A 12,427-nucleotide genomic window follows, 5' to 3' on the forward strand; every position below is an offset into this window, starting at 1 on the left:
TGAAGTGATCAAAGGTTAAAAAAGAAAGAAAAAAGGAAAGAAAAAAGTCAATTATGGGGTGGTCCAGGGTAAAAAAAGTTAAAAGTTAAAAGAAAAAGGAAACAAAAAGGCCGAAAAAAAGGGAAGAAGATTCTGTGAAAAAAAAAGCCAAGAGTAAAACAAGAAGGCAAAATGGAGATGGTGGGTGGATTTACTATCAAAAATGAAGGAAAAAGAAAAAAAAGAAAAAACCTTAAAAGAGAATAAAAATCTTCAATCTTTTTTATGCCATAATCCAATTGAAAAAAACCAAAAATTGAAAACAACCAGATATGGGACCCAACTTCACAGCAAAAAGAAGTAAACACTGCCACCAGCAAAAAAAAGAAAAGAAAAAGAAATAGTTTCAATTTGACTCCTTTCAGTCGGGCTTCAGGCCGGGCTACAGCACGGAAATTGTTTTGGTCGCGCTGATCGATGATCTCTGGCGGGCCAGGGATAGGGGTCACCCCTCTATCCTTGTGCTCCTTGACCTCTCAGCGGCCTTCTATACCATCGACCAAGGTATCCTTCTGCGACGGTTGCGAGAGGTGGGAGTGGGAGGCACCGTCCTTCGGTGGTTCTCCTCCTACCTCTCGGACAGGTCGCAGTCGGTGTTGGTCGGAGGGCAGAGATCGACCCCAAGGACCCTCAACTACGGGGTGCCGCAGGGTTCGGTCCTGTCCCCCCTCCTATTTAACATCTACATGAAGCCGCTGGGTGAGATCATACGCCGGCACAGGGTTAAGTACCACCAATATGCAGACGATACGCAGTTGTATCTGTCTGCCCTGTGCCAACTCAGCGAAGCAGTAGAAGTGATGTGCCAGTGCCTGGAGGCTGTTAGGGTATGGATGGGATCAAACAAGTTGGCACTCAATCCAGACAAGACCGAGTGGCTTCTGATGTTCCCTCCCAAAGATTGGCCAACTATTCCATCTCTCAGGCTGGGGGGTGAAATTATACGCCCCTCAGAGAGGGTTCACAATTTGGGAGTCCTCCTGGATCCCCAGCTGACTTTAGAACACCATTTGTCGGCTGTGACCAGGGGGACCTTTGCCCAGGTTCGCCTGGTGCACCAATTGCGACCCTACCTGGATCGGGAGGCCCTTCAGACAGTCACTCACGCCCTTGTGACCTCAAGATTGGATTATTGTAATGCGCTCTACATGGGGCTGTCCTTGAAGAGTGTTCAAAGATTTCAATTAGTCCAGAATGCAGCCGCGTGAGCGATTGTGGGTGCACCCAGGTACACCCACATCACACCTATCCCCCGCTGCACTGGCTACCCATTAGTCTCCGAATCCGCTTCAAGGTGCTGGTCGCTACCTATAAAGCCCTACATGGCATCGGACCTGGGTACCTGAGAGACCGCCTCCTGACGATTACCTCCCATAGACCGATCAGATCTCACAGGTTAGGTCTCCTCCGGATTCCATCCGCCAGCCAATGTCGGCTGGCGACCCCCCAGGGGAGAGCCTTCTCTGTTGCAGCTCCAGCCCTCTGGAATGATCTCCCTGTCGAGATCCGGACCCTTACGACCCTCCCGGCTTTCCGCAAAGCCACCAAGTCCTGGCTGCTCCAGCAGACCGGGGGGCCTGTGAAACATCCAGCCCCGCGGAAATTGTGAATGTTGCAGTTTTGTTTTTAAAGTGTTGTCTTTGTCTAGTCTTCCCCCTTCCCTTGTCTATTGTGAGCCGCCCGGAGTCCTTCGGGAGTGGGCGGCATACAAGACAAATAAATACAAATACAAATACAAATTCAAGGCTTCTTGTAAAGTTAAAGGTCTCTAAACAAAAGAAAAATAACCTCAAAACTTTTATAAAATGAAAGCCTTTCAAGATCACTCCAGGCTTACTCTTACAGTTGTTATCTATTCTCTCCAGGCAGAATTTCCAGGACTGAAAATTTCAGAGTGAGCATCTGTGTAAATAACTCTTCTCCTATCAGTCCTGACTGAGCCAGTAACCTTAGAGAGCAACCTTTTCCAAACATTTATTCAAACAAAAAATAGAAACAAAGTTTCAAAGCCTCTAGGTGGCAGTGTTACTTATCCAAAACTTTCCCTCTCTGTATTGTGTCCTCTGCCTTATATCAAACAGTCCAAAAAGTAAAAGACAGAAAAACGGAAAGGAAAAAAGCCCGCTCCATTTAACACTATGCTGAATAGAAAGTCCAGTCAGGCTTCCGACAATAAAAAGGAGGGAAAAAAAGTACAAACTTTCACTTTGACTGTAGCCTTATATTCGCTGCTTGATCTCTCTCATCAATCTTTATTTTAGATTAGTTCTGTTCATTTAGGGTGTTCTCATAAAACAGAAAAAAGGTAAAAATCTCACCATGAACAACAAGCTCTCTCCTGCACTTTCACTTCTGAAGCTGTCAGCAGTTTCACCAGCCTTAATGGCTGCTTCCTAACCGCGGGCAAGAGGGCTATTCCTGGATCACCAGAGACTTTGTAGGTGTCTCTGGGATTGGCAGGATATGCCCCTTCCAATCACCATCTCTTCGGGATGGTTTAGGTCCAGTTATACCGTCCTGCGGCTGGAATTTCAGCAGCAGTCTCGAAGGCCCGAGATTAACCATTGTGTCACCACAATGTCAGCTTCCGGTCTCTCCGCTTCTGCTACTCTTAACGCCAAGGGGCAAAGAGGGTGAGCTGAGGGGACACGGAGCCCACCAGCTTCCATTTCACAGCCTCTGGAGGGAGTGGGGCCAAACTACCTTCTTACATGCTTGTAGGTTTTGGAGGTTTATGGGGAAATGGGGCTCTTAGACCTTACAGGCCTTGGGGCCTCATTTCTCCCCTCAAAAGTCTTCCAATCTCCCTAGAAGAGATTCCTGCCCCAACCACTTTTGGACTGGGATCCTCGGTATCCCTGCTGAATCCTTCCAGGTAACTGAGGAGGCCCACTCCCTTCTTAAACATTGTGGTGGCAATATTGAGAAAGTATTACTAAAATGACGACTATTTAAGGTTCTCCCCCCCCCCCTCCATTTAATAACAGCATGCTGAAGATTAGAATAATTTGGACTTCTGGCCTCAAGAAGTTTTGTTCACTACCAAGTGGCACAATTTCTGCCACTCCACTAAATGTCCAGAAAGGGGAAATGGGAAACTGTCTGTGATCCATAAAAGCTCTCCTGGTGTAAACTTTCCAGAAAATTTATATTCAGCATTTTGAATAAACCAAGCAATGGTTTATCTGTATTTTTCTTTACTGTCCAAACAGTCACAGTATTAAAGTTGCTGAGTAAATATGATTCCTGACCTTCTACACCAAATGCACTGAATTATTTTGCTGTCATTGATGATGCTGGGCCAGAACAGAGCTGGCTTCTCCTCTCCCCAGGATTACGCATGGGATGAAGGAAATGGTTTTTGCAGAATTCTCCCCACTTATCCTCCATAACCCAGTACTAAGAAGCCATTCTGCTCCTGGTCTGAAGGGGGGGCACTTGGCCAGCCTGAACAAAAGGCTGTGACCCCATGTGGCCCCTGCTTTCTCTAACCACTTTATCCCTCTTTAGGAGAGAGCGATCCAAGGTGCCTTATATTGTGCGCCAGTGTGTGGAGGAGATTGAACGTCGGGGCATGGAAGAGGTGGGCATTTACCGGGTCTCTGGAGTTGCCACAGATATCCAGGCTTTGAAAGCAGCTTTTGATATTAGTGAGTATTTACTTGGGACGTTTCCTATTCTACTAAGAGGAAATCCATTCAGTGGTTTCTCTAGCGCAACCCATTGCTACGGTCAGTCATGAAAATGTGACCAGAAGGGCCATTTGTCCATCACATGTTGTTCTCAGCTGGTTTCTGGGCGATGTCATAACTTGAGATATTTTCCATATTGGTAGTCCTCTTCCATTGTTACTTCTGCTAGGATGCACAATCCATCCAATGGTTTTGCTGCTCAATTTATTCTTTGTCATCATGTCAAATTACTCCACATTAGGCATTGCCATTAAACCGGACGTGGAAGCCACTGGATGAAACAAATTATAATTCTCCAGTACGCTGCTTAGAGAATCCAAAGGAATGGATTAATATCGGTCTGCTTGCCTAGAGACTGAATTGAATAAACGTGGCCACGCCTCCCCTTTTCACTCGGCTCCCCAGTTTTTTCAATTCAGTCTGCCTGAAGAGAGGTAATCACATTTTCACCTTGTGCTTCAGTCCTTTGGATTTTCCTTACAGATATTATTATTTTTCCTTTATTCTGGTTAGCGTTGTGGTATTGGTTTTTGTGAGCTTTATTTCAGGGGGCATGTTCGTTTTCCCGGTCCGCCGTCATGAACCGCCGCTGGGGTCGCCCCATTCTGGGGGAATGCATGTGCGGCGAGGCTCCTGATTGACTAGGCTAGCTGGAATCCTCCCGATTGACCAGGCTAGCTGGAATGGATTGCCGCTTGGATCTGAGGGCCATGAGCTTCGGTGCGCAGGCTTGAGCCCCTCTTGTTGCGCTTGGAGGCTTGGTTCGCGGTCCTCCTGCCGCTGCCTGTTTTCTCCGGCTAAAACGCATGGAGCTGCCATTTTGAATAGTGCTTTGAATTTTGCAGGTGTGGGTGGCGCGAGGCTGCTGGGACAGAGACTGGATGTCTGGCAATTAAGAGCTGTTAGGCTTGGCGCCAATTGAGCTCCGGAACAGCGCCGGCCATTTTGACCACATTGAGCCTCATTGCGAGCTGGTTTGTGAGACAAGCAGCAGTGTGATTGCGATCTGGCTGTATTTCCTCACCGCAAGCGATCCAAATTGAATTGACCCTTGGCGCTTCTCCGATGACTACGTATCACCCTTGAGTTGCCAGGATCACAGGTTTTGGGAAGTTTCCCCTGTTTTCCCCTTGTTCACTTTGGGTACATATGGAAGGATATGGCTGACCGTTCCTCTATTCCACCATCGGGGGCAACAGTTTCCCCTGGTAGCTTGCCTTTGAGGGATTCCCCTCCCGGCAGGGTGGGAAGGGCCACAACGAGAGTGGCCGGCGGATCAAAGGCCCCTTCCTCATCAGCGGCTGCTGATAAGGATGCCCACAAAAAGCACAGGGCTTCCACTAAGAAGGCCTCCAAAGCCCCTATTCCAGATAGGGTGCCTACTCCTCCCCCGCCTTTGAGGCTGGAGAATTACTTGCCCTGTCCCTTCAAGGATACCCTTCGAGAATGGCCAGGGACTGGTCCCCGGACAACATTCATCTGCAAGACCTCTCTGCTGAGAAGGTGGGCCTAAGCGCCAGTTCCATGTCAAGCACCTCAGGCCAAGCGTCGTACAGGCCCCCCAGGCCAGGCATTCCACACCGGAATCCAGGCGCTCACCACCCGAGGCAACATTTACCCCCAGAGCTGCGGGGCTCCGCGAAAGGGACAATCAAGTCCTGGATCTCCCTAGGGATCTCATATCAGCTGCCATATCCCAAGGGGTCGAATATGAACAGAAGAAAGTCTAGACAGTCTAGGGCACCTGCTAGGTCAGCTTGGGTTCCGACTCGGGACCCTCCTTCTCCCATCCATTCTACTCACAGTGAGTATTTGCTTCTGGGTGATGAGGAGCAAGGCGACCAGGAGTTGGCCGATGATAAGGATGCCCCCCCCCCAGATGTCCCCACTCCCGGGCGTCTTTTCCGGCCTACCCTGTTGAAATCATTGCTTTTCAAAACGAGGGCCACAGCCAACATGGACAAGAAGGGTACCCCAGTGGAACCTTCGCTTGGCCTGGATTCCACTGAGCGCTTATTTACAGAACCAGTTATAGAGCAAGAGGTTATTCCATCTTCCAAACTTTTCCTGGATGTTATCCAGAGGCTAGTGGTCCCAGCTGGCTGCCGTGCCTCCAAAATGCCCACTGTGGATCTGCCCGTAGCTGCCTTGACCTCTCCCGCCATTGTTCCTTCAGATGCATCTGAAGGATTAAAGGCGGAGGACCGCAAAGCGGAGCAAACCTTCCACAAATTGCACCAGTCGGCTGCCTGGGCAATTCATGCAGCTACTGTTGCGTCCTTTTTCAATAGTACTTCTCTGGTGTGGCTGCGACAGTTGCAATCCCGTCTGGCACCTGAGGACATGCGCCTACCCCAGGATGTCAGTAAAATGGTGGCGGCTTTAGAGTGTTTCGCTGATGCCACCCTAGCGGCAACTAGTTTGCATCCAGGGCATTGGACACCACTGTAACATCCCGCTGCCTCCTTTGGCTCCATCACTGGCAGGCAGATATGCGTTCCAAATGGTGCCTTGCGGCTGTCCCTTTTAAAGGAGGAAAGCTTTTTGGGGAAGCCCTTGATCCCATCCTGATCGAAAACAAGGATAAAAAGAAAGTGCTCCCCTCTGTACAACAGCGGGCGGACTGTAGGTCCCAACCTTGCTCATGCCAGCAGCCCTTTCGGGGGGATTTGGGGTCCACCGGGCTCCAGTATCACAGACCATACTACCAGGGATGAGATTGAGGCAAGGATAGATCAGGATTGAGGGGCAGGGGCAGGCAATAGCAACAGCAACAGTCCCAGTCCAGACAGGGAGGCTGAGGTTCCGGTTACCGACCATACCGTTGGTACCGCTGACTCCCAAGTTGGTATTCCCATTGGTGGGCGCCTCATTCACTTCGTTGACCAATGGGAACAATCAACCTCGGACGCTTGGGTTCTCCAGACTGTGCGGATGGGCCTCACTCTAGAATTTCTTTCCACTCCCCCGCGGAGGTTCGTCAGGTGCTCCATTCCAAGCTATGCAGTCATGAGGGCTCTCATGGACGCCATGATCTAGCACCTTCTGGACATCTGTGCCATTGAACCTGTCCCACTAGGCCAGGAGTGGAGGGGTTTCTACTCCATCCTGTTTCTAGTGCCCAAAAACCCGGGGGAGTGGAGAGCGATCCTGGATCTCAAGAAGCTGAATGTGTACAAGCGTTTCAAAATGCAGTTCCTGCAAACCATCTTGGGCTGCATTCGCCAGGGAGACTACCTAACATCAGTGGATATCAAAGAGACATATCTGCACGGGCCCATTTGTCACTCATACCGGAAGTTTCTACGTTTTTCATACACAGGGTGCCATTTTCAATACCAGGCCTGCTGATCGGGCTCTCGTCAGCCCCAAGGACATTCACAAAACTGCTGGCCACAGTAATGGCCTATCTCAGGTCTCGTCCCATCAGATTCTAAGCCTATCTCGATGACGTCCTGATCCAATTGTCATCTCCAAGCCAGGCCCATCGGGATCTTGGTGCGACGATTCGGTTGCTACAATTCCATGGCTTCATGGTAAATATGGACGAAAGTCAATTGTTACCAGCCACATCTCTAATTCACCTGGGGGCGGTAATAGACACTGTTCAATGTCAGGTGTTCCTGTCTCCAGACCGTTGCACCAGTATCCACTCCTTGGTGACTCAGGTGCTGACCCAGAGGTCGGTGCACCTGTCTGTCCTCTACACATTGCTCGGGAAGCTAATCTCTTGCATAGGGGTTGTTCCCTGGGCCCAACTCCACGTACGACCTCTTCAATGGCTTCTCCCTCAACATCAGAGGAGAGACAGGGGCGTTCCAGACATCACGGTGCGACTGTCTGCCAAAGTGATCTGCTCTCTCTATTGGTGAACCTCCTCCGCCTTGCGGACAGGCTGTCTGTTCAGGGAACCGGATCGGGTCACGATCACGACCGATGCAAGCTTGTACGGTTGGGGCGCTCACACCCACACACAAGTAGCCCAAGGACGCTGGAGCCCCCAGGATTTGGCGAACAACATCAATTGGTTGGAACTTCACGCCATCCATCTGGCCCTCTGGGAGTTCAAAGACCTGTTGGCAGGGTGGCACGTGTTGATCCTCACAGACAATGTGGCCGCCAAAGCACACATCAACCGCCAAGGGGAACACAAGATGTCAGCCTCTGCTTTGCTGCTTGCTTTCGGCTGCCATAGAAACTGGGAGGGGGGGGCATTGTATGTGGGTGGGGAAGTGTCGGCACAGGAGTGACTGTAAAAGGGAGGTATTCTCACCATCTACTGCGCATGCTGCAGATAAAGGATTTGCCGCCATGGCCAACTGTCCGGCATACTAGCTACTATCTACTCATGACAGTAAAAGTACTCTTAATTCTGCAAAATGGAGTTGAGTGGTTTCTTTCTTGGTTACTGAGTGAAGCAGCCTTGACATTAAGTATGGTCTCAGACACGCACTCATCCCAGAGCTGATAACTTCCGAGGGGAGTGCACCCAATTCCTACACCACCACCACCCGGAACATGTCCAGCAAGGCAGCGACCAGGGAGAGAATGAGGAGAGCCTCATGAAACAATTTGCAGAGGCTTGGAAAAAGAAACATTCCAGTCGTGACCCTGGGAAAAAAACGGACCTCCATGGAACAGAGGAGAGGTCTGTAAACAGATTGCTCTGCCTGAGAGAAGCCGGGGGGAAATCAAAAGATTTATGGTTCTTCCTCAGGCAGCTGTGGAATTACATGCAACAGTTCGGAGACATATTTTTCATTGAAGAAGCCAAGGTAAGAAAAATTGCTACGCCTTTGGGAAGTAAGGCAGCCATTGGGATCGAGGCCCCGCATGATGCTGACTCATCGGAGGATAGTGAAACCGAAACTGATGATGATCATCTAGTAAGCTCCCTATCGGGGCCCATGACTATCCCAGTGAAACGTAAAGTGCCCTCTACTGGAGCACAAGAAAATATGCTGGCTCTTTTAGATTTGGGTTGCACATTGCATCGTTAGCCCCGAAGTAGTAGAAAAATTGGGCCTAAGACTAAACACTTTGAAGGTCCCAATTTTTTTTTTGCCAATTGGACGGCTCGATAGCTGGAGGGAGCCCAGCCCATTTTGTGACTGAGCCAATAGATATGTGGATAGGAACTCACCAAGAGTCAATAAGTTTTATTGTGGCCCCAGGAATGGATCGACCTCTTATATTAGGCTTACCCTGGTTGCGTAAATGGAATCCATACATCAATTGGAGGAAAGGGTAGATACGCATCCGATCTGCTACACCCCCAGAAGGAGAGGGGGAGGCTCCCAAGCAGAGTAAAAGAGAGCGGGAGGCTCCCAAGCGGAGTAACACTGACCCTAACCTAGCAGCCAGGGGGCAAGAAAAAATTGAGGGGGAGGAGAAAATCCCAAAAGAATATTGGGACTTGAAAGATGTTTTTAGTGAGAAGTCATCTGATAAATTACCCTCACATCGTGCCACTGATTGCAGCATTGATATTCTTCCCGGAGTAAAACTTCCAAAACCTCAAATTTATTCAATGACACACACACACCCGTGAAATGGATGAGTTAAGGAAGTTTATTGACAAAAATTTGCAGAGGGGATTCATTGAGCCTGCTAGACCCCAAGTTGCTGCTCCAGTTTTGTTCAGAGAAAAGAAAGATGGCTCCTTTTGCTTATGTGTTAATTACAAGAACCTTAACGCAATCTGTGTACAGAACCTCTACCCATTACCGTTGATGAAGGACATGCTGGCCCAGTTGGGTAAGGGGAAAATTTTTTACGAAATTAGACCTCCGAGAGGCCTATTACAGGGTCAGAATTAAGGAGGGTGACGAGTGGAAGACTGCGTTCAACTGCCCTCTTGGCTGTTTTCAATTCCGGGAAATGCCATTTGGCCTATAGGGGGCGCCAGCTGTTTTCATGCAATTAATTAATGATGTTTTGCATGACCACCTCTACAAAGGCGTGATGGTCTATCTTGATGACATCCTTATTTACACGAAAATGCGTGAAGAACACGTGAAACTAGTCCACTCAGTGCTTAAAAAACTCCAAGCAGCGGAACTGTATGCAAAATTGTCTAAATGTGAATTTCATCAAGAGAAAATTGACTACCTTGGGTATTGCATCTCCCATGATGGCATCGAGATGGACCCAGCAAAGGTCCAAGCTGTCACTGAATGGGCGCCCCGGCAAACAGTTGCAAAGTTTTTTGGGATTTGCGAATTTTTATCGTCAATTTATTCCCTCGTTCGCCAGCATCGCCCTCCCTATTACGAACCTCCTGAAATCAAAGGGGGAGGCCAAACCTAGACCAGGAAAACCCTTAAATTGGACTATGGAGTGTCAAGCTGCATTTGAAAAACTTAAACAACTGTTTGCAGCTGAACCAGTTTTGAAACACCCAGACATGGATTCGCCATTTGTGGTCCAGGCGGATGCGAGTGACGTTGCAGTGGGGGCGGTATTACTACAAGCAAATGCTGATGGAAAATACAACCTTGCGCTTACACCTCTCGGAAGCTAACTGAGACAGAGAGATGATGGGCTATATGGGAAAAGGAGGCTTTTGCAGTCAGGTGGGCTTTAATGACCTGGCAACATTTCTTGGAGGGAGCTAAACACCCTTTTGAGGTGTGGACTGATCATAAGAACTTGGAGGCGTTAAAAACTCCACAAAAATTATCCCCCAAACAGATGAGATGGACACATCACTTTAACAGGTTCGATTTCACTTTAAAGTATATCCCGGGGGGGGGGGGGGAGAACTTTATGGCAGATGCTCTTTCCAGACTCCCTCAGTACAACAGCTCAAAGCTTAGCGTGGTTCACCCAGTCATCCCAGCGATGAATCTCGCTGTTCCGGTGGTCACCAGAAGCCAGAGCAGTTCTAATTTTGATGTCACAAAGGACCTCGTCTCCAAACTTAAGGAGGGCCTTGTTTCCGATGGTTGGTTTAAACAGCATTCCAATGAGTGTACCATGAAATACGGTCTTCCTTGGATAGGGGCTATGTTCCTGCTGCCATTAGAACTTTGGTTCTACAATGGACCCATGATTCACGCATGGCAGGCCATTTTGGATTTGTGAAAACTCTGCATCTCATTAAAAGGCAAATTTGGTGGCCGTCATTGAAGGACATTGAGTCTTATGTGGCCAGTTGCCCCACATGTGCTGTTACAAAACGCCCACCAGGGAAACCCCAGGGCCTGCTCCAGGGTGTGGCCCATCCAGAGGCTCCTGGAAAGAGAGATCTATGGATTTCATTGTTGAATTACCTGAAAGTCAAGGAAATACTGCGATTTGGGTCGTTACAGACTTGTTTTCCAAACAAGTTCATTTTATTCCGTGTTCCAAAATCCCGTCGGCTAAATCCTTGGCTAAATTGTTTATTACACATGTATATCGCCTGCATGGTGTACCAGATCACATTATCTCTGATAGGGGAGTCCAATTCACCTCCTTTTTTGGAAGGAGTTTTTGAAGTTGATTGGCTCCGCCCAGGGGCTAAGCTCCGCCCACCATCCGCAAACTAACGGAGCTTGTGAAAGGACTAATTCTGTTTTGGAACAGTAACTCTGGTGTTTCATTAATTATCAGCAAGATAATTGGGTTGAGTTATTACCTCATGCTGAAGTGGCCTACAACAACTCAGTGCACAGCAGTACGGGTTTTACACCGTTTAAAGTAGTGTTTGGCCATGATTTTGTACCTATTCCAAAGGTACCACGAGAAAAGCTGAAAGTCCTGTCCCTTTCAGAATGGAGTGACCAACTCTGCAAAATCTGGCCTTTGGCATAAAGGGCATTGGATGCTGCTCATTGAGCACACAAGAAACAGGCTGACAAGAAGAAGACTAAACAGAGAGAATACAAGGTTGGAGATCGTGTGTTTTTGTCTACCAAATTTCTCCAAACCACCCAGAAGTCTAAGAAACTGGGTCCTAAGTACGTCGGTGTGTTTCCTATTGTAAAGATTATTAACCCTGTATTGGTGCGACTGGAACTGCCAAAATACCTTGTGTTTCATGTCAACCTTTTGAAACCGGAACACACTTCCTCTCTGCGAGTTCCTCTACCTGCACCACCTGCTCCTTTTCTCATTGAGGGGGAGCAACATTTTGAGATTAAGGAGATTTTAGACTCTCGGAAACATAGAAATCGGATTCAGTATCTTGTTTCCTGAAAGCATTTTCCCCCCTCTCATGCTGAATGGGTCAATAAGTCCCACGTGGGGGTGCCTCGACTTTTGCGAAAATTCTACTCTGCCTACCCCGACAAGCCTTGACCTGGATTGGCGTGGACATTTTCATCTTTTCTTGTTCCTGTTTTCTGTTGTTTGTGTGTTTGTTCTTTTTCTGCAGGGATGAATTCCTTTCCTGACGGAGGGCCTGATGTCAGCCTCTGCTTTGCTGCTTGCTTTCGGCTGCCATAGAAACTGGGAGGGGGGGCATTGTATGTGGGTGGGGAAGTGTCGGCACAGGAGTGACTGTAAAAGGGAGGTGTTCTCACCATCTACTGCGCATGCTGCAGATAAAGAATTTGCCGCCATGGCCAACTGTCCGGCATACCAGCCTGATGATGCTTTTTGAAGATGTCTCCCAAGTGACACCTGTGGGGTGTGCTGATTGGAATCTGCGCTGAGGTTACCAGGGGGAGGGGGTTGGGTCCCATCTTGATATCTATGCTTACGCGCATTTT

At 48.6% G+C, this 12,427-nt stretch overlaps 1 protein-coding gene across 1 annotated transcript in view; it reads left to right on the top strand.

The window, feature by feature from the left end:
• The window catches only part of BCR (BCR activator of RhoGEF and GTPase), a 111,607-nt gene that overhangs the window by 88,261 nt on the left and 10,919 nt on the right, over positions 1–12,427 (top strand). The window contains exon 19 of the mRNA XM_014070014.2: positions 3,550–3,689. Coding sequence (XP_013925489.2) covers positions 3,550–3,689 — 140 coding nt within the window. The remainder of the gene's footprint in view (positions 1–3,549; positions 3,690–12,427) is intronic.

Source organism: Thamnophis sirtalis, unplaced genomic scaffold, assembly GCF_051295495.1.
Source record: "Thamnophis sirtalis isolate CommonGarterSnake01/CBP01778 unplaced genomic scaffold, rThaSir2_p1.2 scaffold_2, whole genome shotgun sequence".
In the NCBI taxonomy this organism is placed as follows: Eukaryota; Metazoa; Chordata; class Lepidosauria; order Squamata; family Natricidae; genus Thamnophis; species Thamnophis sirtalis.